The sequence below is a fragment of the Trichoplusia ni genome, chromosome 1, assembly GCF_003590095.1.
Source record: "Trichoplusia ni isolate ovarian cell line Hi5 chromosome 1, tn1, whole genome shotgun sequence".
Taxonomy (NCBI): domain Eukaryota; kingdom Metazoa; phylum Arthropoda; class Insecta; order Lepidoptera; family Noctuidae; genus Trichoplusia; species Trichoplusia ni.
The window spans coordinates 3389894-3416654 of NC_039478.1; the positions used below are offsets into that span (position 1 = coordinate 3389894).

General features: G+C 34.3%; 1 protein-coding gene across 3 annotated transcripts in view; it reads right to left on the reverse strand.

Annotated features, from left to right (window-relative positions):
• Positions 1-26761, reverse strand: part of LOC113508561 (dynein heavy chain 5, axonemal-like) — a 103364-nt gene that overhangs the window by 49674 nt on the left and 26929 nt on the right. For 2 of the 3 annotated variants that reach the window (XM_026891687.1, XM_026891679.1), the window contains exons 16-26: positions 26313-26461; positions 25489-25621; positions 23655-23821; positions 23072-23359; positions 22758-22986; positions 22188-22387; positions 21579-21860; positions 21241-21500; positions 20624-20843; positions 15388-15587; positions 13619-14094 (exon numbers count right to left, since the gene is read on the reverse strand). In XM_026891687.1, the coding sequence (XP_026747488.1) occupies positions 13619-14094; positions 15388-15587; positions 20624-20843; positions 21241-21500; positions 21579-21860; positions 22188-22387; positions 22758-22986; positions 23072-23359; positions 23655-23821; positions 25489-25621; positions 26313-26461 (2604 nt within the window). The remainder of the gene's footprint in view (positions 1-13618; positions 14095-15387; positions 15588-20623; positions 20844-21240; positions 21501-21578; positions 21861-22187; positions 22388-22757; positions 22987-23071; positions 23360-23654; positions 23822-25488; positions 25622-26312; positions 26462-26761) is intronic. The other variant, XM_026891697.1, reaches the window with a different exon arrangement.

Genomic DNA, 26761 nt, shown 5'->3' on the forward strand with positions numbered 1-26761 from the left:
TAACTAATAAATATGTCAATCAAATGCATAGTTTCATTGATTGTAAAACGTTGTGACATCAAATAATAGCTTCTGGCATTAATTTTTTTCTGTCGCTGCTTACCCAAAAACTTGATGTAAAAAAATCTCAAAACACTTTCTTATAACGATAGCGCAATATTGATTTATTACGCCAGCCGTAGAAGTATTATAAGCACATTTTCCAAAATTAGAAAGGTACAAAAAATATAATAAGCTCCATTTAGTCCATACAACTCTCAGCGGGTGGCGGCCTGTGGGGTGGATCGATATTTGCTCCGCGCATCCCGACACCCGCGAGTCCCTGCCGCGCGGATTTCTAGTAAACGAAGAAAGCTTTGTATTGGAAAAAAAAAAAACAAAAAAATACTAAATTTGCAAACAATTACAAATAACAAAAAATGTCAAAAACACCAGCACAGTCCATGCCACAGTATCTTAAGCGGTTTTCCATACTAGAGCGGTTAAAGTAAGTGTAAGAGCTGCATGTTCAAGGCATCCGGAGCAAATTTCCTTTCGTTAGTAAGAAGTTACTAATTCTTAGTTTTAATTAAGAAAAACTATGTTAATGAGATTGTATATAATATTGTGTTACACTTACTGCATATTTAGTACTAGCTGTTTCCCGTGGTTTCACCCGCGTAGTAACCGATCTCGTGGTTATTTTACAGGTTTTTTTTTTTTTTTCTTGTTCTCATGTTTGAACCTTCCCTGGACTGCTACGAATATTTCAAGACATAAATAAGCCCAATCAGTTTAGCCGTTCTTGAGTTTTAGTGAGACTAACGAACAGCAATGTTTCTTTATAATACCTTATTATCCCATTTGAGACCAAGGGGACAGACATCATGTCATTATTGCATGTAGCCTCGATCTGTTAGAGGCCTGTGAGATATTCCGGAGGCCTCTGCTACCAGGCTAGCATAGATTTAAAGAGTAGAAATCCAATGAAAGGTTCGAAAGTTACGCTAGTGAACGAGTGGAGTCAGCAGTGAAGTACCGGACACTGTGTTACAGTTAGTTCAGTAGGATTAGCGTGGAAGCGAAACAGACTAACAGAGATATTTTCCTACTTTTGTTAGCAAGAACTTGATACCAAATGTTTATGCTGCTTATCAAACTTTTATTGAAGAATAGATAATAAACCCCTTATTAAAACAAAGTTACTATAAATTTAACTCTTCATTAATACTGAGAAGTTATTTTTTGTTGTGTTTGTTATAAGAACTTATTTTATTTTCTAACTAAAATAGTTACTATTTACTGTGATTTTTAGTTAGAAGGAGATTAAGCGGCAAATGTTAATTTTAATGACATAAAAGGTATTTTTTTTTCTTTTATTAAGGTATGAGAATTATTTTTTTGTTTTCAAAGTATGAGAATTTTATTTTCTAATTTTAAAATACTCTTTTTGATTTTAGTTATAAATTTGCTAAAGTGATTAAACATCAGACTTCCAAAATTGCTAAGTTTGTGAGAGTCAATGTCTACTTAATAGAAATTGAAACTGCCTAATGCAAATTACGGGTCACGTGAGAATATTTTTATTTTAATTATTATTTTATTTATTAGGCGAAGTGCCAATGTATAACTACTTACTACTCAATTAATGATAAAACTAGAATAAATATAATAAAGACTGTTATTAAAACTGTAATAAATAAATACAGGCAGATTTTAATAACCTTGCATTTTAATTTAGTCTATGTCCAAATAACTTTCAGTATGACAGTGTCGTAATATTTATTGTGCCCACGAAATTATTTCCAATATGTGTCATACACAGACTTAATTCTTAAAAAACAGAATGACAAACCTAATTTAGAAGTAAAGTGACTTAAATTGAAAGTACTTTATATTTTATGTTAAAATATATGTAAAAATACAATAAATATAAATTTGCATTGTCATTGTGATCTCAAAAGTCTAATCCACAAATCTAGTAAAAATCAGTAGTAAACCATTGAAAACGGAACATTATGACTTTCTTGCTCATTTCTCACAAATTGCATTTTTTGGATTCGGTCACTTTCATTTTAAGGGTGCGATATGATGTCGACTCAAAATCAATATCTTTTTATGTTTTGTTATTCATATAAGGTTTTGATCGAGTCTACCGTACCCCTGCACGATATCCCTACTTATATTATAAATGCGAAAGTAACTGTGTCTGTCTGTCTGTCTGTTACGCTTTCACGTCTAAACCACTGAACTGATTTTAATGAAATTTGTTACAGAGATAGAGTTGACCTTGAGAAAAAACAAGGGATAGATTTTATCCCGGACTTTATAATATAATCGACCTTGACGCGGGTGAAGCCGCGGACGAAAAGCTAGTTATTAAATAGATAGATAGAAGGGATTGCAGTCTACTAAATTGAACAATTATATTTCATAGAAAAACGTGCATTCAATGCTGCACTAGCAACAGAAAATCGAGACGAGTGCTCTGAAACAGAATGAAATGCGATAGCGTGAGAGCGAAACAGTTCACGAACTGGGTGAAGGCCAGCCACTACCTCCTTTATGAAGCCGGTGTCATTCGATTCATAAATAACGCTGGAAATACAGCCGTGCCACCCAAGAAACTCGATATTACAAGTCCATTATAGTCTTACGATGTGATTCTTTGTTATCGTTAATAATTTTTATGACATTTATCACGAAAAAGTCCAAAAATACCTCATAGACACCCCATTTATTGATCAAAACATAGAATGAAGCAAAATATGCTACGGTTAAAGTTCCAGCCGTTGGCGTTCAAAACTAGACTTTGAGGGTTAGGGTTTAGGCTGCATATTACACTACAGCAAGTAGTTGTACATAAGCTGTTTTAACACTCCATGTAACTCGCTTGCACTTCTGCTTCCCTAGTATTCCAAATCGAAGTAGTGCCGAGATCCAAGGCCCGGACATCGCCACCAAGCTTGCTCATAGACAAAGAGCCTTTTATTGGATTCATCTCTACGCGCCTATATTATTCAGTTTTTTTCATACAATAAATGTAAACATGATTCATATTTAAAGGTAGTTTTTTAATTAAGCTTAATAATAATTGAATTGAATAGTGAATATAAACAAACGAACATTTTCCTCTACTACGGTTAAAACGCGTCGTCTCTTAAGTTATAAACCGTGAAAAATGTGCCGTAGTGAAAAAGAGCGAATTGTGTAATTTATATTTGCTTGAAATAAATAAAAAATGTGTGCGTGTAACTAGTGTACACACATGAGAAGTGAATCTTCTTTATGAGCTTATTTCTCGAATAAATATTTTCTATATGCAACTCTACAGATTTTGGTTAAATAAAGTTACGTTATATAAAGTTTAGCAAAAGGCTTTTATTATTTTGGTTGATTTTAAATATTTAAGAAAAATAAAAACCACAAGCACACCCAACTATTAGAAAAATAGATATAATAATAACCTGACAAACTTCCTTGGGTGTCCATGTTTGTCCTATTATAGAACAGGGGTGGACAGCATTACGTTTTAGATTATAGCTCTCAACAAAGCCTCTGCATGTTGGACCTGTGTCCCCGCCTTTAAAAAGTACCGGGTCTCTTCCCATGAAGTTATTCAGTGACAGAAACTTTTAAACAAACCTTTCAAAAAATATAAAGATGGCGCCTTGACTCCACTTCATACTTTTTATTAGATAAGTAAGATTATTTTTTTTCTCCAACGCCGATAAAGTTTCACTTCTCGATAGCAATAACGGACTGACAATAAGACAGAATAATAAACCCAAAAAATTATGAGTCAGCTCTTTAATGAAGAAAAATCTAAGTTTTTCTGAGTTAAAGGAGAGAGGTGTTTGTTATACGTATTTTCTTAAAATAAAACATACGCTACTGGCAAATACCAGCCATCGGTCAGGAAGCTTTAAGTTTTATTCTTTTGATTCTTTAACACACACTACGCAACTACGTCAATATGAATCTTTTTTGGGCAGCCCATCTATTTCTTCTGTTCTGAGACAATGAATTCTGATGCCGCTTTCTTGATAGGTACAGAAGTACCAGGCTATCAGTTATACCTAGGAGGTCGGAGTCAACTAGATGCTCCCCTTGTGTGTAAGTGGGGTGATGAAAATACACCCTTTCACGTTCAGATCACGTACCGAGAAACAATTTGCTATCTCTTTCCACTCATACGAATTTTCATATGATGGATGCATCAGAAGGTGGACGGCATATGAACACTACTCCTACTTAATACACGCACACATTTGTTATTTCAGTGTGCACTTCATAACATTTAACACAATAACAGGATAGATGACGTCACAGTGTGTAGTGTGTGACTGTAGTGTTCACACCGCTTACGTTTATGTCGCCCTGTGACCAAAGGCTTCCTGAGAAACGCACTGCTTCTTTCAATAGAGCAAGAAATAAGAAACAAATAAAAACCATAAAAAACCAATACAAGGAAAAAGATCACGCTCCGTTTTTATTTCAAATCCAGTAAAAAACAATGTTCCCACTATTGGTAATTTTCATTTTCGTCCGCACAGAATTATTAATTAATCGTTATTTTTAACCAACTTTCAAACAAACAGGAAGTTCTCAATATTGATTCTTGTATTGTTTTTTGTATGAGTAAAAACTGGTAGATACCTGTTTTCTTCAATAGATGAACTGTTTTTTTTTTGGGAAACAATCAGATATAATTTAGTTAATAAAATACATACAAAATAAACAGTACTCAATCCAGAACTGCAGTTTCCACACTAAATTAAAACATTTGCGCCAAATGCGAAACTAAATAAAATTTAAAAAGAAATGCAAACAAAAATAAACAATTTAGATAAAAAAAAATAGAACTTACCTTACATCTACGTATTGAGGAACAATATTAATTACTAGAAGCATGAACCAGACAGTCGTGAACAGATTTATGACACTATTACAAAAACTTCCATAGTAACACTTCAAATTATTTGCGATTCGAGGAATGCTTTTCTATATTACTATGCAGGTATGTTTAAACTAAACTAAATAAAATACTCTGCATGTTTTTAGACTAAAAAACAAAAAAAGATTAAAAAAGAGAACCAGTTTCTTACGAAATAGGCAAAGGAACCAATTAAATCAAATAAGCGGTCAAATTAGCTCCAAAAATAGGGGTAAGGTTACATTAATTCGCAACCTAGCTATAAATTGGAGTGCAGCAGGAAAATGGAGAAGAAGAAGAACAAGACACTATGGATTATGTTCCATTAAAAAAGTATCAACGAGATGAATAATTTTATCAAATTATTCATTACTTACACCGCCACTTTTGTCGTTACAATAGTACCATTTTCAATTTAATACAATAGTTTTTAACTCGACAGAATAGATCATGGAATAGGCAGACCGGGGAAAACACAACTTTTTAGAATAAGATTCTAATAACTGCACTAGCAAATAACAATAATTGATACTTTCATGTTTATAATGTTTGCAAAAATGTACTGTGGTTAGAAGTCGATTTCACGGTGATATATATATAATGTTATAATCTTAATATATACTAGCTGTTGCCCGCGACTTTGTCTGCGTGATTCTCAAGATGTGAAAAACTATGAAGTTTAATAATAACGATCATAGCAAAAATGTAATGCAATATTGAAAATGAAACACTTTTTTTATATTTTAAGCTTCCTTTTTTATTTCTAAATTATAATGAATCTTAAGCCGCCCAAAAACTATCAAATGTTTGAATCTAAATAACGTATGTCGTATAACACATTTCAACGTTTACGATACTATCCTGGTGCTAAATATTTCACAGCTGTTTTAATGACTTTTTCTTATTTAATCCCAAAAAGAGGGGTTTATAACTTTGACATATCTGCCTGCCTGTCTGTCTGTGACATCATAGCTTCCGAACGAATTGAACTATTTTAATTTAAACGTGAATTATGTGCGAGTTTTCGTTTAGACATGTTCGACAAATCGAGCCGTTTAAAAATGGGGGGGGGGGCAAGTAGGAAAAAATTACAGAAGGTATAACTCAGTCTTAGCACTTCTGCTAAAAATGTTTTACTTTCGAAATTTTCCATTTATTAATTGGGTGGGTTATGATTTTCCAGCACGTCTGTTCTTGGGCCGGCCTACACCTGAAATTGCTAGACGGATTATGACAGTGATTATGAGGTATCATAAAATTATTATAGTACTGTCACCAAAAAGGTAAACCAGAACCATATTACTGAGGCCCCGGTGACCGTTTGTCTGTCTGTCACCTGGCTGTTTCTCAGGAACAGTGATAGCCAGACAGTTGTTATTTTCACACACGATGCTTTCTGCGATATAAAAAAGATGTCAAATTATTTTTGTGGACGGAGCTGGTGAAGTGAGAGTCGGGCTCGGTATCTGTGGATTTTACAAAGTGTCATAAGATATAAGATTTTGCAAAATTGCGCCCAGATAAACGGTTTCCTGAAACACGTTATGTTTGATTGTCCTCTTAATATTAAAACTGATCTTCCTCACAAACATTTGGAATATTTCCAGATTAAAAAAGTTGGTAAACGTGTTATCTTGGCCCCCTGGTGTTTTGATCATGATTTGCCTTTGTATTGCTGATAAATAAATAGCGTGATAATAAAAAAAATATCAGTCACCCCTTTTTTAAAAATTGACAATGACAAAAATCTAAAGTATAGGATATGTGTAATTTGTGATGTTACGACAAAGCAAAATATGAACATAAAAGTGACTTCATGAGCATGAGTTCTATTTACTGTACCAATTTACAAAGAAAAATTAGGTATTTTATTCGTTAACATACTTGACGATCATTGAAGTAAAATACCGTCATCCCTACTGCATAAATGGAACTTAAATAAAGACTACATGAGGTTGGTTATGAGGTTACGCTGTCGATACCGTCAGCCAAAATGAATTTTCCAGACATTGTATGACGGATGTAAGTGCTGAAATTTCCAAAACTATGTTCCTAATCCTCGTCGGCTTAGGGATCTCAGAGACTTATTCAGTCTCATTCCTTGCCCTGTTTTTACCAGGCTACGAAAGAAGAAAATTTTAAATAAGTAGAAAAAAGAATAAATTGTTACAGGAATTTTTGGAAGGACCACGTGTGCGGGCTCTATAATGGCGAATGTAGACCGATCAAATCGTTAAAATATTGAAAAATCCCAGGTATCAGTAGACATTATTCTAGCAATAGATACATAATGTCTATTCATTGATACCTTTGGTCTTATAGATCTCTCACATTGCATACCTATTATGCAGTTTTTATGCAAGTTTTCTGGTTTTTTTTATCCGAAATACTTTTGGCCTATGTAATGTTGCAAATTTAAGAAAAAAAAATGTTGCTATTTGTTACAGATGAACCAAGGTAGTAATTAACTGTGTCGTTCAGTAATTTTTTGTTATGCATAATTATAGATGAGATCAATGTGAACTAAATGCAACTTTGGGTTGAGTGTCACTACGAATGTTTTGATCTTGAAGTAGCATCGCCAACATTACCAAGCTAAAAACATAGGTATATACTCCTATCGTAAATAAATACAAAATCATATTACGGCATTCCACATTTGAACTTGAGCAATTTTTGTACATCAATAAAAATAAAAAGAATTTAAGTTCCTTTCTTTCAAGAATGTACTGATTACGGTAACAATTGCATAAAAAAACGTATTAGTTTATGTTTCTTTTATTTTACGTGTGAAATAGTCGCGGTGGGCCTATATCAGACTTGAAAGAGAATAAAATGACTAATTTTGTGAAAATGGTTTATTTTCGAAAAATCCTATTATTGCTCTGCCAAAAGTCTTAAGATAAATAGAGTGATTTTTTTTTGTAAATTGGTGACCGTGCTGCCTACTACTCAATGGGGTGAAAATACACCTCATAATTGTATTACACGATGTTACGGGTGAGTCCAAAAATTGAAAACTTTACTGCTCATGCCCCCTGCATAGTAGCGTTATGGTTTTTGTATATTTGTTGTATCATGTGTACGATAAGGTTCATGCAAAATTTAAACGAAATATATTCAGTAGTTTATAAGATAAATTGATATTTGTTTATAGATATAAAAGGCTCCTGCTCACCCCCTGTAACGAAAAGCGGGATAATAAGTAAAAAGTATGTTGACCGGACCTCTTGTTGATATTCTCTGAAAATTTGAATCAAATCTATCCAGTACTTTCCGAGATCTTTCCGGACATACATACAGACAAACAGACAAACAGACAAACAGACAAAAATTCTAAAAATCATATTTTCGGCATCGGAATCGTTCGTAGACCACCCGGCAATTATTCTTTTTAAAAAATATTCAATGTACAGTTTTCACTTTTCTACAATTTTATTATATGTATAGATAAATCTCGTGTCACAATGTTTGTACGCAATGGACTCCTAAACCAATTAACCGATTATAATAAAATTCGCACACCATGTGCAGTTCGATCCAACTTGAGAGATAGGTAGGTAGATAGATAGTTTAAATCTCAAGTTATAGTCGCAATTTCTTCTAACCACGCGGACGAAGTCGCGGGCAACAGCTAGTATAATATATATTTATTAAATAATATATATTATTTATTATAATCGGTTAAGCGGTTTAGGAGTCCATTGAGGACAAACATTGTGATACGAGATTTATATATATTAAGATATATTTCGTAGTCAAACTAATGAGTCGTGCTCTACGCCATTCGTGTTAGTAATTTTCGTAGGTTGAAGATTAACGCAGTTTTGTAGTAGGTTAAGACATCAACACTGGATTGACGTTTCGCTTGACGCATACGATCATTAAAAACCTCGAAAAGAAACTAAAATATAATAAAGAGAAAAGCCAATTCATAAGAAAGGCCAGATTTGTGGGGAGAAACTACTTTTTTTCCTGGTACCCTCATGACAGAGTAGTATGATGGTGAGAGAGCAAAACAGTTCACGATCTAAGTGAAGGCCAGCCACACCCTCTATAGACGTAAAGCCGGTGTAATTTAATTCATAAATAACTCTGTTAATACAGCCGTGCCACCCAAAAAACCTGCTAATACAAGTGCATTATAGTGTAACAATATGATTCTATGTCATAGTTTGTAATTTTTGTGTCATTTATCACGAAGAAAGTCCAAAAACCCATCATAGACGTTGATTTATTGATCAAAACATTGAATGAAGCAAGTAACCAAACAGTTAAAGAGCTAACAGTTTGCTTTCAAGTCTAGAACTTGAAACACAGAGCTTACGCTGTACATTTCAGTGTAGCTTATAGTTGTACATAAGCTGTTTTGACACTCCATGTAACTTGCTTGCACTTCTGCTTCCCTAGTATTCATATCGAAGTTGTGCCGAGACCCGAGGCCCGGCCACCAAGCTTGGTCACATAGTCAAAGAGCGCATAGGTTTTTCCATCAATTGAAAAACAATGAAAAATTGAAAAACAAAAAACAATGATTAAAACGTGAATTATTTAACGAAGGAATTATTGTATATACTCACTAATTAATTGATAAAAAATAATCTTTTTATTTGCGTAATTTATTTAAACTTTTATTTGAGCAATTTTTTTTGCCCGTCTGAGTAAAGGTAAACTATACTTTTCCATCTATATAAATAAGACTGAATATTAGTAAGCGCTGAGCTATGCGCTTACCAATATTCAGTCTTAAAATGGATGAAAAAATTCGGCATTTTTCTGTTCCTCCGGCTCCACGTTGGAACTTAAAAAAAACTTGAGCGTTCAAAATAATAACAATAATTTTCCTCTTCACATAAAAATAGCTATCAAACAGTTGAGGTACCTAAATTATAAACGTCAATATAAACGAATCATGCTTTAAATGTGCCACGAGCGGCTTTCAGGTTCGATGTTACAATGGACTACAGCTCCTATGAATATTGTTACATTTAATAAATAAATAATAAACCCTGACAACATCACATACATTGTTCTGAACCCAAAGTAAGTTGCTAAAGCACTTGTGTTATGGAATTCAGATACAACGAAGGTACCACAAACACCCAGACCCGAGACAATGTAGAAATGTTAATTTTTACATTGACCCGACCGGGGATCGAACCCGGGACCTCAGAGCTAGCGACACCTTAAAACCGGTGCGTACGCCACTCGACCACGGAGGTCGTCAATATTAATTCACCATCTGTATTTCATCGAGACGAGTGCTCTGTAACAGAATGAAATGCGAGAGTGAGAGCGAAACAGTTCACGAACTAGGTGAAGGCCGGCCACTACCTCTACAGCTCCCTTATGAAGCCGGTGTCATTCGATTCATAACTAACGCTGGAAATACAGCAGTGCCACCCGAAAAACTCGATACAACAAGTGCGTTACAGCCTTAAGATCTGATTTTATGTCATCGTTTGTAATTTTTATGTCATTTATAGAGAAAAATTGCAAAAATCCATCATGGAAGCCCATTTACCGTCCCAAACTTTGAATGAAGCGAGGGATCGAAAAGTTCAAGTGCCAACGATTTCTGTTCCAAACAAGACCTTGTGGTTAAGTGTTTAGGTTGTATGTTAGAGTGCAGCATGCAGTGGTACATATGCTGTTTATTCATTACATCTAACTCGCTTGCACTTCTGCGTCCCTAGTATTCCAAATCGAAATCGCGACGACATCCGAAGCCCGGTCATCGCCGCCAATCTCACTGAATAATCAAAGAGCGCGTCTTGCATCAAATTCATGGCGTTTGAATCATAAGTAATCTATACTAATATATAAAGCTGAAGAGTTTGTTTGTTTGAACGCGCTAATTATGGGGTGTATTTTCACCCCATTTAGTAGTGAGCAGTACAATCATCAATTTACACAAAAAAACATCACGATATTTATCTTAAAACTTTTGGCAGAGCAAATAATATAATTTTTTGAAAGTAAATCATTTTCACAAAATCAATCATTTTATTCTCTTTCAAGTCTGATATAAGCCTATTGCGACTATTTCAGAAGTAAAGGAAAGGAACGAACTATTACTAGTAATCAGTAGGTACATTATTTAAACAAAGGTACTTAAATTGTTTTTAGTTTTATTAATGTACTAAAATTACTGCAATGATCCTCAGGTAGGTTAAACGAATAAAATACGTATTTGTTCTTCGTAAATTGCTTAGTCGAAATATCACAAATTTCAAATCTATATTTTAGAATTTTGTCACGGTCAATTTAAAAAAAAATGCGTGTCTGAATTATTATTTTTATCACGCTATTTATTTATCAGCGATTTAAAGACAAAACATGATCAGATCAGAAGATAACACGTTTACCAACTTTTTTATTCTGTAATTTTCCAAATGTTTGTTAGGAACATCAATTCTGGGCGCAATTTTACAAAATCTTATATACCAAATATACCTATGATCATTAACATATGTTTGATATTGGGGCGCTCTAGATTCATAAAAATTTAGAAATTAAAAACCAAGCTTAAAATGGAAAAAGAATATGTATAATAATATATTTCTTTATTTCATGATGTGTGTAAAGTGTGTAATGTATGTTTTTCAATATTGCGTTACATTTTTGCGATGACCGTTATTATTAAACTTCATAGTTTTTACATCTTGAAAATCACGCAGACAAAGTCGCAGGCAACAGCTAGTTTGTACATAAAACATTTGCAATTTTTGACGACTTTACGTAATTTAAGGAATTGTGTTTAATGTATCATGCTAAAGTTGATGATAACTAGAGACCGGATTATATGCATTTGCATATTTCAGCCATTTTCAGCGGTAATAGCATATTTACCTAACATTAAGAGATATGCCGCTTAGCCATAATGACAAAGGTTTTAATCTCCGTACCGCCAGATAAGTTATGATTAATTTAACAATATTTTTCACTCACCCTGCATTTCGAAATGCGACAAAATTTAATAACAGTCACAAAATACAAGCTCCAGTCAAAAAGGTTGATACTCGCGGTTTGGCATTAACTGAATCTTTCCAAACAATGAATAAAAACGCCAAATGAACTCCACGTTGCCCAAAGCGCTGTCGCATATACTTAAAGAAAAGTTTGAAAATAAATGGAACATCAAAAATATTTACTATTTGTGTAGTTATTTCAAGAATTTAGAACAAAGGGGTTAGATTTTATTTTTCACTATCGGGATTAAATATTAACAACGAAAAAGTCACATGATATTTGCCAACGTTGATTAAAACCTTCTTCTCACATCAGACCGTTCAAAGAAACAAAACGCCGACTCAACATTCTCCCGACCATTTATTACAGTTTAACTGTATTTTATTTATACGAGACGGCAGAAAATACGAAATATAAAAATTGAGGAAACGAGATTTTGTCTATGAGAGAGAATATTATGAATATAGAATGCCTAATCTATTTCTACTTAACAGAAAAAAGGTAAATGAATGTACACTGCTTTAAAAAATCTGAGCGTAACAGTTTCGAAACGGGTGAAGGCCAGCCTCACCCCTCTACAATTCCCTTATAAAGCCGGTGTTACTTTATTCATAAATAACACTGTTAATACAACCGTGAAACCCAAAAAACCTGCTAATACTAGTGCATTATAATATAACAGTGTGATTCTATGTTATGGTTTGTAATATTTATGTCATTAATAACGAAAAAAGTTCAAAAAACCGTCATAGACGCCCATTTATTGATCAAAACATTGAATGAAGCAAGTGACCGAACGGTTAAAGTGCTAACAGATTGCGTTCAAAACTAGAACTTGAAACATAGGGCTTAGGCTGTATATTTCAGTGCAGAATGTAGATGTACATAAGCTGTTTTTAGACAGCATGTAACTCGCTTGCAGTTCTGCTTCCCTAGTATTCCAAATCGAAGTTGTGCCGAGACCCGTGGCCCGGACACTGCCGATAAACTTGCTCATAGTCAAAGAGCGCGCCTCGTCTATCGAATAAATGTAAGGGTTCGAGACAAACTTCACGTGAATAAGTCACGTGAAGTTTTCTCATGAAGGAATTTTAATTTATACTAACTACATCATATATCTTAAGACTGATTGATTAGTTATTCATTTAGTTGAGTTACTTTTATTTTAGTCATAAAGTTTTTTTTTGCCAATGAAAAGAAAACCGATATTTTTCCATACAAATACATATTCCATACATTGCAAATTGTTCTAAATTAATACATACATATATTACTCTGTTTGTATCATTGTCGTTTTGGCCTTGAGGTTATATGAACACATATACATAATATATGTGTTCCTTTATTATAATAACACTTTACGAAATATGGAGAGAACAAAAACGGTTATCTAGGGTCTAAGGTATCTTTTAGCCCTCTATTCACTATTCAAACGGGTGCAGCGTTTTTCGGTTTCCTGGTTCACATGATCTAGCAGACATAACTGTTTGGCGTCTACCAAATATCAACAGAGTATTTATGAAATATTTGATCATATTAGTCTTAAAGCTAAAAGTATTGTTAATAGTAATTACAAATATGCATTATCGTTGCATATACGGAAAAACATTACACAGCCGCGCAAATCCGGTATTCAACGTATTATTTTGCACGATATTCTTTTATAAGCAAGTAAAGAAGTATAAATAACTTCGCGATCTTAGAATAAATAAATGAAGATAAAAAACTTACCAATATCGTGGAACTTTACGTAACGTATATTATCAAATATCGACAGCAAGTGATTCTGTATGGTGTGCGAGTCTGAGGCTTGTCCCAAGATCTCTAGCAAAGCAGGATCTGACACGAAGAAGAATCGTGGAAACATTGTCCTTTTCCTTTCCAGATAGCCACTAAGACTCTTTTGGCATAGTTCTAGTTGTTCCTGCAGGTGTGGAAGCAACTGCTTGAGCAGGTCGTCTCCGACACAGCATGATACAACGCCAGGCGTCTCGTGAGCTCTCTGCATAATCTTTTGCCAGGACTTGTCAATTTTAGAGAACCTTTTAGCTTCCTTCGGCAGTTGTTTTGCGATGTCGCCACCAACGAACACGGCTTCGAGATACACCCACATGTTTTGGACAAGAAGCCATCTCTCTAAGATCTCGTTCGTGCTTTGAAGGTCGTACAGCCATTGTTGGATTTGTTTCCTGAATGGCGCGTTGTATCTGAAACGTACAAAATGTTCCTCATTACTTTGTAAAATAAAAGCTCACTAATCTGTGTTTTTATTGTGTGATTTATAGATTCCTAGCACAAATTCCTTGCTCTACGGAGAAATAAACTACATACCGTCAACTCATTAGTTATGCATCACCGTGACCACATACCACCCACATGTACATATATAAAGCCGTTAGAGTAAAATAAAATTTTGCTCAACATGCAGTAAAAATGATAGAAAAGTGCGAAGATAAATTTAATTTTTAAGGAAAAAATGAAACAGGATGCAATGCAACATTTTAGATACAAATGACAACAAAAGCATCGTCGAATTTGAAAAAAACAAAAGGCACTATTTTGAAGCCAAATTTAAGAAACAAAAGCAGTCAACATTTAATCTATGAAACAGCTGCCAATATCAGCATAAAAATCGAAACATGTAATAAATTTACATCTTTAATTTAATTTGTTTTCATTTTGACAGCTATAATAAACAATTAAATATAATTCAACTAGAATAATGCCGTAACAGTCGGTTGTAAAAGCATTGTCTAAGTTATCAATTTAGGTAGTTAGGTTTAACTCTACACTTTTTTACAGAATCAGTTACCTAGTACCTGTGTAGATAAATAAAATAAAATACCTACTGTTTTCGCTTCATTTTTTTTGTATACTTACGATATAAAAGAAAATACCTATCCAATATTTTCTGACGATCTATCTCACCGACTTATTAGAAATTTTTTGGTCAAATAAATGCTCAATAAATTAATACGTACCTTGTTTATTAATTAGACATTGTTGTGACATGTTAATGTATGCATGTAATTGTATTATCATTTCATAATAATATTATTTTTATTGTCATGACTGATTGTTTATCTTACCTCGGCATTTGAAACGTTAGGACGTTCTCAAGCTTGGTAACAATGCCGCCAAATAGTTTAAAATCATCAAATAGTAATATTATTTATCATTTGTATACGTAAACTTTGTGAAGATACTAATTAAAGATGAATTTTGTCAACAGTACATAATATTAATATAGCTAACTCTAGGTGAAAAAAACATCTTAGTGCATGGGTGAGAATTCAAGTATACATCAAATTTAGGGCTATATCGAGAGAAATTGGATGTTATGCACGATTAGATGAGGCATTATGATGACCCTGCGCCTGATGAGCTGATTATTTTTACTGGCAAATAACGTGAGTTATATTAATTATACGGATTGGTTTTAAATTACACATGTTCTTGCTTACTGAAGACGGCTGCTTTAAGTAGTAAAAAAACATTACCTGTTAGAGAGCAACGAGCCAAGTATCATAAGGCTGTCTTCAAGTTGGCCGATGGTCTCGGCTGTGGTGTCGCCCCTCAGTAACAGTTCTCCTCGGTTGTTGAACGTCTGGAAAGTCAGCTCGTGGACTGACCACTCGTTTGTCACTCCCCGCAACTTGCCTTCAATGTCTTTTTCTTTCATTGCCGATATACAGATGTCCTGAAAACATTGAAAAGATTTTTTTTAAGTAATTAATTTAAAGTATTTTATTATTCCTGAATTTGTAAGCCGAGTTGTAGGTCAATACGCTAATGAGCTCTGTTTACAATGTGTTACATATTCGGTTCGCGCAATCTTTTTTGTTATCTGTCATTTTTGGTCTGAGTTAGGGTAATGTACCAAGGCACCATGTGACATCATGACGTAAAAAGAATTCCTTAGAGCCTTTGTCGCGTAAATTATTTAAATGTTTAAAAATTACGCTTGTGTCATAAAAATCTTTTAATTGGTTACTTCTACAAAAATCTTTTTTTTTATTAATTTAAATCCTTTAATTTATATTGTTTGGGAAAAGATCTCAATCAATTACATAGTTTCTGGATAGTAAGTATTATTGCCTTCGATTTATTTCTTTTCAACTACCCTCTTAACTACTTACTACAAAATATTTCCGAAATTATCACGAAAAATAAATATTCTCTTAAATTTTCTTAAACATATACAAAAGTAGCAATACTATCATGTCAAATAATATGTTCCATAAATACTATTATGACGTTAATTCGGAAACCGCAACACAGGATGAACGAAATATTGCGGTTTTACCCGCGCGGATACAGAACTACCCGCAACAGTACTAGGGCTGCAGATAATACAGAAGGTTACAAAGCAACAAGATGATGCTCAAAAGGTCCACTAACAAAATTTTCCTGTGTTTATACACGAATGGATTTTCTGTCGCGTAATTTCATGTTGATACACCCTCTAGTATTCTCTCTCACTTACTCATTCATAAGTCCCACCCCTTATATTTCCATCTCACATATTGTTTTTCCGTTTCATTTTCTCATTGTCTGGGGACGGGGCGGGCAACTTACCCCTCGGCGAACAACACGCTCCTCTGCGCGCTGCTGTGAGCCTGGTACACTACGTGCAATAATAACCTGTCGTTTGGCGTTGCGTATTTGTAGGGAGGAAGTGCCATCAGATGAGGTTTGCTTTATAACAAATTGATTTCATTCGCTATAGCTCATTAACAAAATTAAAACTAAAACTAAACGAGATCGAATTAAAAAAAATGTATTAAAACTGTTAAAAAATTAAGTATATTTTAAACTAGTACGCCGTTCATCAACTTTTTGGTATTGAATTATTTGTGCCTGATATAATTATTCAATTTAAAATCTCTAATTTACGACGCCAAACTCTTTTTGAGGTTATTAAGAAAATAAATTCTATGAATTCAACCAGAGTAACGGCTAAGATTATTCTTGAAAATCAAAGGGTATTTAGTATTCAAAGGCCTTCAAAAATTGTTATCGTCACGTAAATGCTACAGTAGGTTTGCGGTGGATCAATTATGGCCTCCCGTCATCCAGACACCAGACACCCGCGAGATCCGGAATATGAGTTTTAAAGTATTATCTTTAGGACTTTACAAAAAAGTATTTTATATCTTAACAACAAACTTCGCTCGTAAGTATGAAAACAATATCCCGAAAGTTTGGTATTTCTTTTTTTTGCAAAAGAACTGATGACTGAGAACTGAACTGAGAATCTGACGAGCATTTTAATATCTAATAAATATGTATTTTTAAATAAAACTTTGTAAAATTAAGAAAGACGAATGACGTTAAACTCATTTCCTAGTATATACATTTAGATTATTAGAAGAAGACCTAAACCACAACCATGTTATTCTGAACTAAGGAATATAATTATATCACCGCAAAGCCAAAGATTTTTATCAATTTAAAAAAACTAAATCATTAAGTATTTTACAAAGTAGTTCTGTCGCCGCTTGTCCGACGACAACGGCCGCTTTGGCCGCACTAACGACCCGCAGTCCCCTCGTATCCGCACGTATACCAGGGCGGCATGACTACAAAGAGATTTGAAAACAAGCTCGAAGTTTAAAGTGTTCAGAACTTATTTCAAAGGTTCACTTATTTTTAATACAATTCAATGAAATTTAAACTGAAATAACTTACTGAAAGTTATTATAATTTTTGTCAAATCAATTATTGATTCCCTTAACTTAAAGCATATTGTTCTTCTAAACATATAAGTACGTATAAATAAATTGCTATTCGTTAGTCTCGCTAATATAATTGTTTCTTACCGAGAAAACCGTAAAACTATCATGGGACTGGATACAATGCGGGTGAAACCGCGGGAAACATTTAGTCAAACTGTGGTGATATTGCTTAAGTACAAAAAACATTATGGCGCCAATCTACAATCTAGACTAAGGGATCGTAGACTAAACTCCTTGATGCTATGTTTCCCTAGTCTTAGCGCTAGCATATAGCGTGTCTAGGATACTATATTATTTATGTTTCTAATGTATTATGCATACGTACTTGGAAACTTTTATTGTGACTAGATTGTCATAAGGAGAACTTGTGTCTAACCTAATAATGAACTTATAGTTTCATACATATATTCGTCAAAACTACCCCAATCGATTTTACTATGGTGACTACTTATTCTCTAACGAACATGACATAACAGGAGTTCTACATTCCCTATATTTAAATAGTGTTTTTTTTTTCTTTTGAATAACACGAACGAATAAAGTTACTTTTGAATTTGTTTTTTTTTATTTGCTCTATAGATTTTTAAGGTAAACATTTGTTGGCCGTGACACCTTTAAAAAACTCTTAACAGATTAAAAAAGATCCGTTGAAACCCTCTTTACTCCACCCCCCGGGTCTCATTCAAATAGAATCATCGACCTTCACAGGTCCATATAATATTTTGCATAATAAAAGACGGCCCCCAGTGAATGAATTCAGCAGGAGGGATAATGGGGTAGAATATAGTTAAAAACTGATGCTTTCATCTGTAACGGTAACGGATTTTTTATTTTAAATCCACGTTATAGAAATAGTTCCAAAAATCTATTGTTATTTAAATGGTTAAATTATTTTTGTCAAAGATTTGCTAAAATTTCTAAAACCTATTGCTTAAGCTCACGTATATAAAAAAGGTATGAAATTTAGGAAACGATTGCTTTACTAGTATTATTATAAACTAAGTTTATTAATTTTAGTTTTATTGGTAAATTCCAGCTCAAATTAATTAATGTAATGTTTCTTAAACAAGTAACAATTAACGGAAAGTCGTTTGATTTATATGATGCATTTTTGCAAAGGCGGCACGATAGCAATTCCTACCAGGAATTCATAACCCATAGGAGTATAGGAGTAAAGGAATGAAACAGAAAATGGAATATTTACGATGTTCCACGTCGAATGAAATGCAGCATTGCAGAGGCGGCATATTGTTCCATCTATACTAGAGCTTCATAAAGCACCAAGAGTTGCAAATCCAACTTTCCAAAGTTATGTCGTAGCTTTTACAAACCTGACATCTCTACTTGTATTGTTAAAAATCGGTTAAATTGTGTTGAAAGGTACGAACAATGCCTTTTTACCTAAATTAATGGCTATTTAAGCAAAAAAAATCTCTAGAAAAGTAGTTTCCAAAATATTTGAATTGTTCAAGAAAACCAAAACTGCATACATGACATCTAAAATCATCAACTTGGGATCCCGCTTAGGAGGTTCTTACTTGAACACTGCTAATGGGAAGAATCCTCATTCAATTTATGCAACTGTGCACAAAAATTCTACTTGTAGGGCAGTTTCACACAACACGCAAGAAATCCAACAGACAAAATCAACTTGGTGGTTATAGAGACTGCTTCTGATGTTCTTGTAAATAATGTATTATGGCGGTTTCTGCTCAATTGTGTTGTGATAAAGGGAGAAAAGAAATCTTTTATTTTACGCAAGACTGCCATGGACAAGATGGACAGTTCATATTATGCTTTTAACCTCAATGCCTTGTTTGCAACTTGCAATTCACTGGGGGAGATGGTATTCAACAAAGCCCTAAGCTTGAATCAATTAAGTGGGATAAGCAACAAAATCATAACTGAGAATGGGGACTGGTTCAAGGCCAAGGATAATTGAAATTCTCTTGACGTCTTGAATAGGTAACACTAGGGATGAAGGTTTGTTCTCAATGTAGAGAAAACTATTCATGTCCCTCATGGCATTTGACAGAAAGACTCCTATATTGAACTGCAACCAATCTGGTTTTGCTGATAAAATTAATGTGTCATTGACAATCCTTTGGGTATGTATTTCTTGAACTCTTTTCTCTTTGTCATCCGAACTTCATATAGTGATGGATTTCTCTTTGTCATATAGTGATGGATTCAAAAACAGTTTTTGTCTCCCCAATTACTTTAAGTGTGGATTATATTCTAAGGTTTATATTTTAAAAGCCAACAACTATTTTGAGTTTAGTTAACAATATAAATCGTTTTTCTTTCATATTAGTAAGTAAGTTTTATAGACGAAAGGAAACAAAAATAAAAGGAACCTTTGTTATTTCATTACGGTGAGCTAAAATTAATCAATTTTCCTTTGTTTCTTTTATAAGAGAAGGCCATAAAATTAGACTCTAACAGACATCTGAAGTCTCAGTGTGGCGACTGGCTCTGACGGCCATTTGATTATCGAACATGCGCATTACAAATTACTCTACGTCACAAAGTACGTGTTAGGGGCCCCAAACACGTGGAGTTGCGAAAACGTTATTGATTCTGCGATGCTGAGCTCCTCCCGATTATGTTGCCCTAGTACATCGAGGCGGGACGACGACACCGTCTAAGGTTAAAGCCGACGGTTCACGAGGGGTCATACGACGCCGTTCATTCATAAATTGGTGTGAATGTGCCGCTAACTATTTATGTTGTGATTTAATTTTTGAATGACGAGTTTTGAGAATCGATTACTAAAATTAATTATTATAATAACCCTAATATTAGTTAAAATAAATATAGTCTGTAGTGTAGGAACTAGTTAATTTATGTGTATATTTAATTACTGAGAGCGCTGAAATAAAAGCGTCGTACCCACTCGGGTACAGAAAAAGTTAAAACTTTTTCGCCTGTTTGATAAGCTTATATTTTTATGATGTACTACAGTTATGCAAAATTAATAATATTAAACGCTTTTCACCTCAATATCCTCTTTGTTAGGCAACAAAGGTGCTTCCAGAATGTTTTTCAGACAAAAGTCTTCGTTGTCTAACTCGAATATGTATTTAGTGACTTCCATGATGCGTTGCCAGTGGCGCGGCTTCATGGCCTTGTTAGCCATCAACTCCAACAGTGGGCACATATCGTTGAAGTCATCTATGGTCTTCTTCAGTGCAAAGAATGCTGGCCATTCCTTGAGACTGCAAGCATAAACATTAATTAATGAAATCATAATTTGAAAGAAAACATTTTTTCTACATATGGAGTGCAATAAAAATATATAATACTCAGTACTCAATGTGCTGAGTATTGAAACCATCGCCAAACTATTTGGACAGTCATCGAAGGACACCAACATAGAATATAGTAACAAAAGGAATATTTTATGTACAACACAATTTCAGTTACGCTAAAAAGAAATAAAAGTAGTCTAAGAAAAAAAGATTTATAAGCGTAGGGAAAGCTGTTAAAAAAAGGAAAAACTTTCATAAAATGCCTGCATGTTTTTTTATATCAAAAAAGTAATAATCAACCCTTGAAATATAAAGAACAGGACTTGTCAATCTCTCAAATGCATAAGTAAAACATTTTAATTACCCTTTAGGCAGCTTTCTGCATCTATTTTGAAACTCCATAAGCTCGTTGTTGATCTCCTCAATATTCACCTCTCCCCACGGAATATCATAGTAACTGCTGACCCGATCTATGACATCATTGTATAACTTATAAAGTTTCTGTAGAAGGTTTAATTCCTTCCGTATCTGAGCCAGTTCTGGATATTCCGTGTGAGGTAAGCCAAACAATTCCTCGCCATTTTGGTACGTTTGAAGTTTTCGCCACATGCCATCGAAACGGTTCTATGATAAAAAAATATTTAGAGAAAGGCAGTGCATTATTATAATTTTCTGATGAAGGATAATATATTTTTTACAAACCTGAAACAATATCAGTCTATCGGAGGCTTCTCTAGGGCTGAGTCCCGGCTGCATAGGACCAGCGTTGCGGTATTCATGAACATATTCAGAATTATCTTCTCTGAACCTATCCAGATTGCTGTTCAAGTCGTCTTCGAGCTGCGGTTGCATTTTCAGAAGTGAGAAATGCGACGCTAAAGCGTTCGCCTGTAACTGTTGCCAAGTATAGCGCAGATTGTCAACCTGTTCTAAATCTTCTTTGCTCACTGGCAACTCGTACCGAGTTATGACGTTAAAAGCTTCCTGGAATGTATTAAGCAAAAAAAACTGAAAGGTCAGCTAATTATGTGTGTTTATGGCTTACTTTACTTTGAAAAGTTTAAACTAACTTCAAAAATTGGGGACAACCACAAAAGTTATTCATCTTTTAGGACAAAAAATACCTTTAACCGACTGTCTAGTCCACAACAACATTGTTTTCAATACCAAAGCTACATTAAGATACCTAGAAAGAAAACCAAACATATTATGAGTCAGTAAAAGGACATTCGCAGTCGTCATAAATGAAATTATAAATAATAATAAATTTGAAAAAAAGTACAAATAACAGTACCAATACGGCTATTTTACCTCAACGGGGTCGATTCTCAGTTCCATATCGACTTCTTGCTCCCTAATCTTCTTTAGCGTCTCCATGACAGTTCTGACGTCATCCAAGTCTCGAATAGGCCTCTCCAGCTTGCGTTCCAAATCATTCATGATGGCGTATACGTAGTCCATTTCGCGTTTGTACTTTTTCCGCATAGCTTGGCTTATTCTGTGTGTGCCATCTGTGATATTTGATAAATAGTCAGGATATTTGCAAGGATTAGAAAAGCAAAATTTATATGGGTTTTCTTAATACTTTCAGAGTTTTACAATTTATGTTAAGTAAGAGCTCAGGTATGATATTTTGGTCTATTCCATGAAAAAAAACATGCAGACTACACTTGCATACTTTTGAAGAAAACATTTCTTACAAACTCTAATCGTAGCGTAAGACAATTTGTTTCCATTGTGAACTGCACCCGGATACGGGATGCTAGCAAGGCATTTATTATTATAGTTTTATGCATGTATTTGTGTAGCAAGATTTACCTATTATTTAATTTCTACGCTCAGTTCATTAGAGATTTTAGAGAAAATAAATTGAATTCCTACTTTTGAGTTCCGTAGTTAAGCCAAGCTTTAGTTTTTCAGTGGAGACCGCCAAACAGTTCCCAATGATCAGGACATCGGGTTCGAGCTCCAGCTTAGCTTCAAGCTCACTATGCCTCTTTAAAGACAATTCAAAGTCATTTAGATTCCAGGCGAGTAGTTGACGAAGAGTTTTCTCACATTTCCACAGGTAATGGTAGGGACGCCAGCGTTTCACTAAGGTATTTACTTCCTAGAAATAGGTCGTAATCAATAAATAATTAAATTCGGAAAGCTTATGCTGGCAAAAAATGAAAAAAATATTTTATGTGTCTTACCGTTTTCACATTAGCGGTGCACATTGAGAGTAATGCTAAGGTCTTAATAATTTCCTTATTTTCCATGACATAGTTATAAAAGTTCTTTTGTTGAAAGGGAAATTGTGGTTTCTCTTCAGACTCTAATCTGTAATGTTTCTTCCTTCGGCTTTTGGCTGCGTCCAACATCTTGTTCGATTTCTGCGCCGGGTTCGGTGGTGCCGTCACTGATTGCACCTGTTCGTCAAGCTTGGTAACAACGTCTAGAAGCGGGTTCGATGGCGGTCGAGCGATTTTCTTCCAACTCACCTATACACATTTAAGCCAGGATGCGAAGCATATTCACAGCACAAAGAAACAACAAAGCCACATCAAGTGCGAGCAAATCAATATAAATGCAAAAGCACATATTTTGCAAACGTCACACAGTCGTAGACAAGGTGCGAAGTGGAACATCACAAGACAATTAACATCACAGAGGAAGGAAAGAAAATGTTACACATGATTAATTTTTCATCGAAATTTAAGCTATAAAAACATCACAGAGTCGAAAAACTTTTTTTAGTTCGTGTTATTTTCATTACAGTTGAACTTATTATCATACCCGTGACGTCTTGCCGCCTGTCCAAAGCGCAACACCCTTGGAGAGGCCGGAAATGTGTTTGCCAGCAAGGATGAGCACTTCCTGAATGTCATCTAAAGTCGGCGTGACCGACACGTTGGGAATCATCAGCGCAGCATTTAAAAGGAATATTGGTTTCTTTTGGACATCTAAAATTTAAAAATTCTTCGTTATAAATAGTATTTGTGTAAACGTCGAAGATAAAGCCTAACTAATAGGGTATCTGAATTCTCTCATCGTGTACAATTTGAATATTTAAGGATTACCAAAAAAAAAAAAATGTAATAGCAGCAAAAAAAAGGCATTTCATATTTTGAAGTTATTCAATTCGTAAAACGTTTACTTGAACGCTATGCTCATAATGCTGGATTATTTAACTGCGGCATCGCGGAAAAACGCGTTAAATAGTCCAAGAGAAAATACGTCGCTTGGCTCAGTGATAAAATAACGTCGCGGCACCGTGGCTTGGCTGAATAAACGGCGCGTAATACTAGGAGCGCATAAACTCAAAGAGCTCACAAATCAGTGACGATGCTTCTCCCAGTAGCACACAAACGTGGGCACCCTCACTGCACGGTTAGGAGTGTGGGGTAGGTCGCTACGTCACAAGCGACTGTGTGTGAGTGCACGTCACGATGCTAGTTTGATCCACATATTGAATATTAAAAGTATTGTCTACTTTTTTATAAATTAGGGACTAAAATATCAAAAAAATGCATAAAATCAGCCTCACTTATTAATACCTTTTTATTTTATTATTCAAAAATAGTCAAAGGTGATTATGTGTATGCAACGTACCGTTGGAGAAGGAAAATAGGACCAAATGTATTAATTCGAGTAGCTACGTAAACATATCTAATCTTTTTAATGTTGTTATATAATTTTCTTATTTAAAGAATTTTTTCGTATTTTTTTATTTTATCGCACATTAATTTGAAACAGTTATTAACGGGGACTGAACGTGAATTTCAAACATAAAATTCTAAAAAGGAAACAGCAAACTTATTTTACGATCAAAATGAGATGGTTTATAACAGGTCACATTCAAGCAGACACCGTTGCGTAGGAAATAAAAGAAAAACTGTCTTTATTCTGTAGGCTAAACCACCGTCATATTCATGTGCGCCTGGTCGAGAGAGAATTTTGCATACGCAATTTTTCAAGTAAGGGGTGCGGGGTGTGTTTGTTGCCTGGATGGAAGAGTCTTTTTCAGCTTGATAATAAGTTTTTTTACGTATTAATAGAAGTTTGATTTGATAGACATTTTTTTAACTTTTCTAGTTACTGTTGCAAGTAATTGTCAAAATGGTAGGTACTTGTTTCCAATTCGTTTTAAATAAGAATTTAAACACTCCGTACTTTAGGCAAACTGTTGTTAAAAAAACTGATTTTCTATAACAGTCAACCAAACTAATTTAGTGATCCAGTCATAACTTTAACTCATATACGAATATGTACGTGTAGCAAACCAGCAATCTTGAGTAGAGTATTATCGGAAATATTTTTAGGCAACCACCCCTTCCCTTGCTCCGAGGAGGTGGCAAAAACACGATCAGAGAAACCAGGAAGGATCCCATAAACATGAACACAAAATACTGACAGCTGAACGTAGCAAGTTTATTCGACATCAAATGTTTTTCGTAAGGCTCTTAGGGCTGAAATTGCCTGCAATATTATATTATACCCACATTAAATTTTTCAGTCCCGAACATAACTTTATTCAAGTAAAGGGATGATCGATATTCGTTGCATTCGGCTCAATTCTACAGTGTGCGGAAAAATAAAACTTTTTTCTTTGTTACAATTAGATACTTACTTTCAACTCCTATCTCAGTCGTAAATTGTTTGATGATTATATCGAGCGTCCTTCGAGTGACCTTGATCAGTACGTCTACTACTTTTCTGCTGTAATACCGACGCATTTCACTTACAGCGTTCTTCACCATTTCCTTAAGAAAAACAAAAACACCTGTGCATTAAAGATAAAAAATAATAAATTATTAAAAATATCTCTATCCCTATCTATCATCATTCAGTCAAGATTAGTATAATACAGAGAAAAAGCTTATGAAAACGCCAAATCAAACAAAGTATGTTTTGGAATTCTTATTCCACAAATATATTTTGTTTGATTTGGCGTTTGACATTTAAATTTAAACGCCACAAATACTGAACGGTTCAAATGAAAATTTTATATACAGATGCTCTGGAGCTTAAAGGAGGCTATTACTTAAAACCTAAGTGGAAGGAAATAATCATCAAGGAAAGCAAAATTTATATACTGTCAACTAAAATAATAGCGCGCCAACGACGGATTGTTGGAGCACAATATTGATCTAAATGTTACGCGTTCACTATTCGAAGTACTAAGCTCGCATGAAGCAAAAGAGGTTCATTGGAATGCGTGACGTAAAAGCTACGGCTCTGGCCGGCACTATACGTACCAAGGATTAGATGTATGTGTGTAGAAACATGGTACTGTAAAAGTTTAAAAGTCGCACAGGTTGCTTTACATCTTTTATAATTTATATCGTCTCGTCTCGTCTCGTCACCTGCCTTGTTTATGTCTGCTTGGTTTTAGTCCATTTGGAAGTCGTTTTATCTCAAGAACCTATACTATAATACTATACTATTCATTACCTGCATGCTCTTGGACAAGCCTCCAGCAGGCATGGACAGAAGTCGATGGGGACTCTCGAAGCACTCCCATACCGCCGACCAGTCTTGCTGCCCGCTCGATGTAGAGTCGTTAACAGTCGAAGTAGCACCGCTACCGGCTTGGCTGTCATCTTAACAAAAAGACACATTAACTCAGTATGTTTTTATATAAATTTACTTTATTTTACACAGTAAAGTAACTCCAAGTCGCGTTTTGTAAATTAATGTTACCTTACAATCATAGTGCGTATCGTATACATTTCGTCTTTATTTTTTTTTTGTCGTTTCGGTCACAAAATAACAATTTTCTAAGCTTGTTACAAACAGTTTGCAAGTAACAATAGAGTAGTTTTATAACTTATCAAATGTATACTTTGTTTATTAATTGTTTCCAGACTCCAGGAATATGCGATAGATAGAATGAGATATAA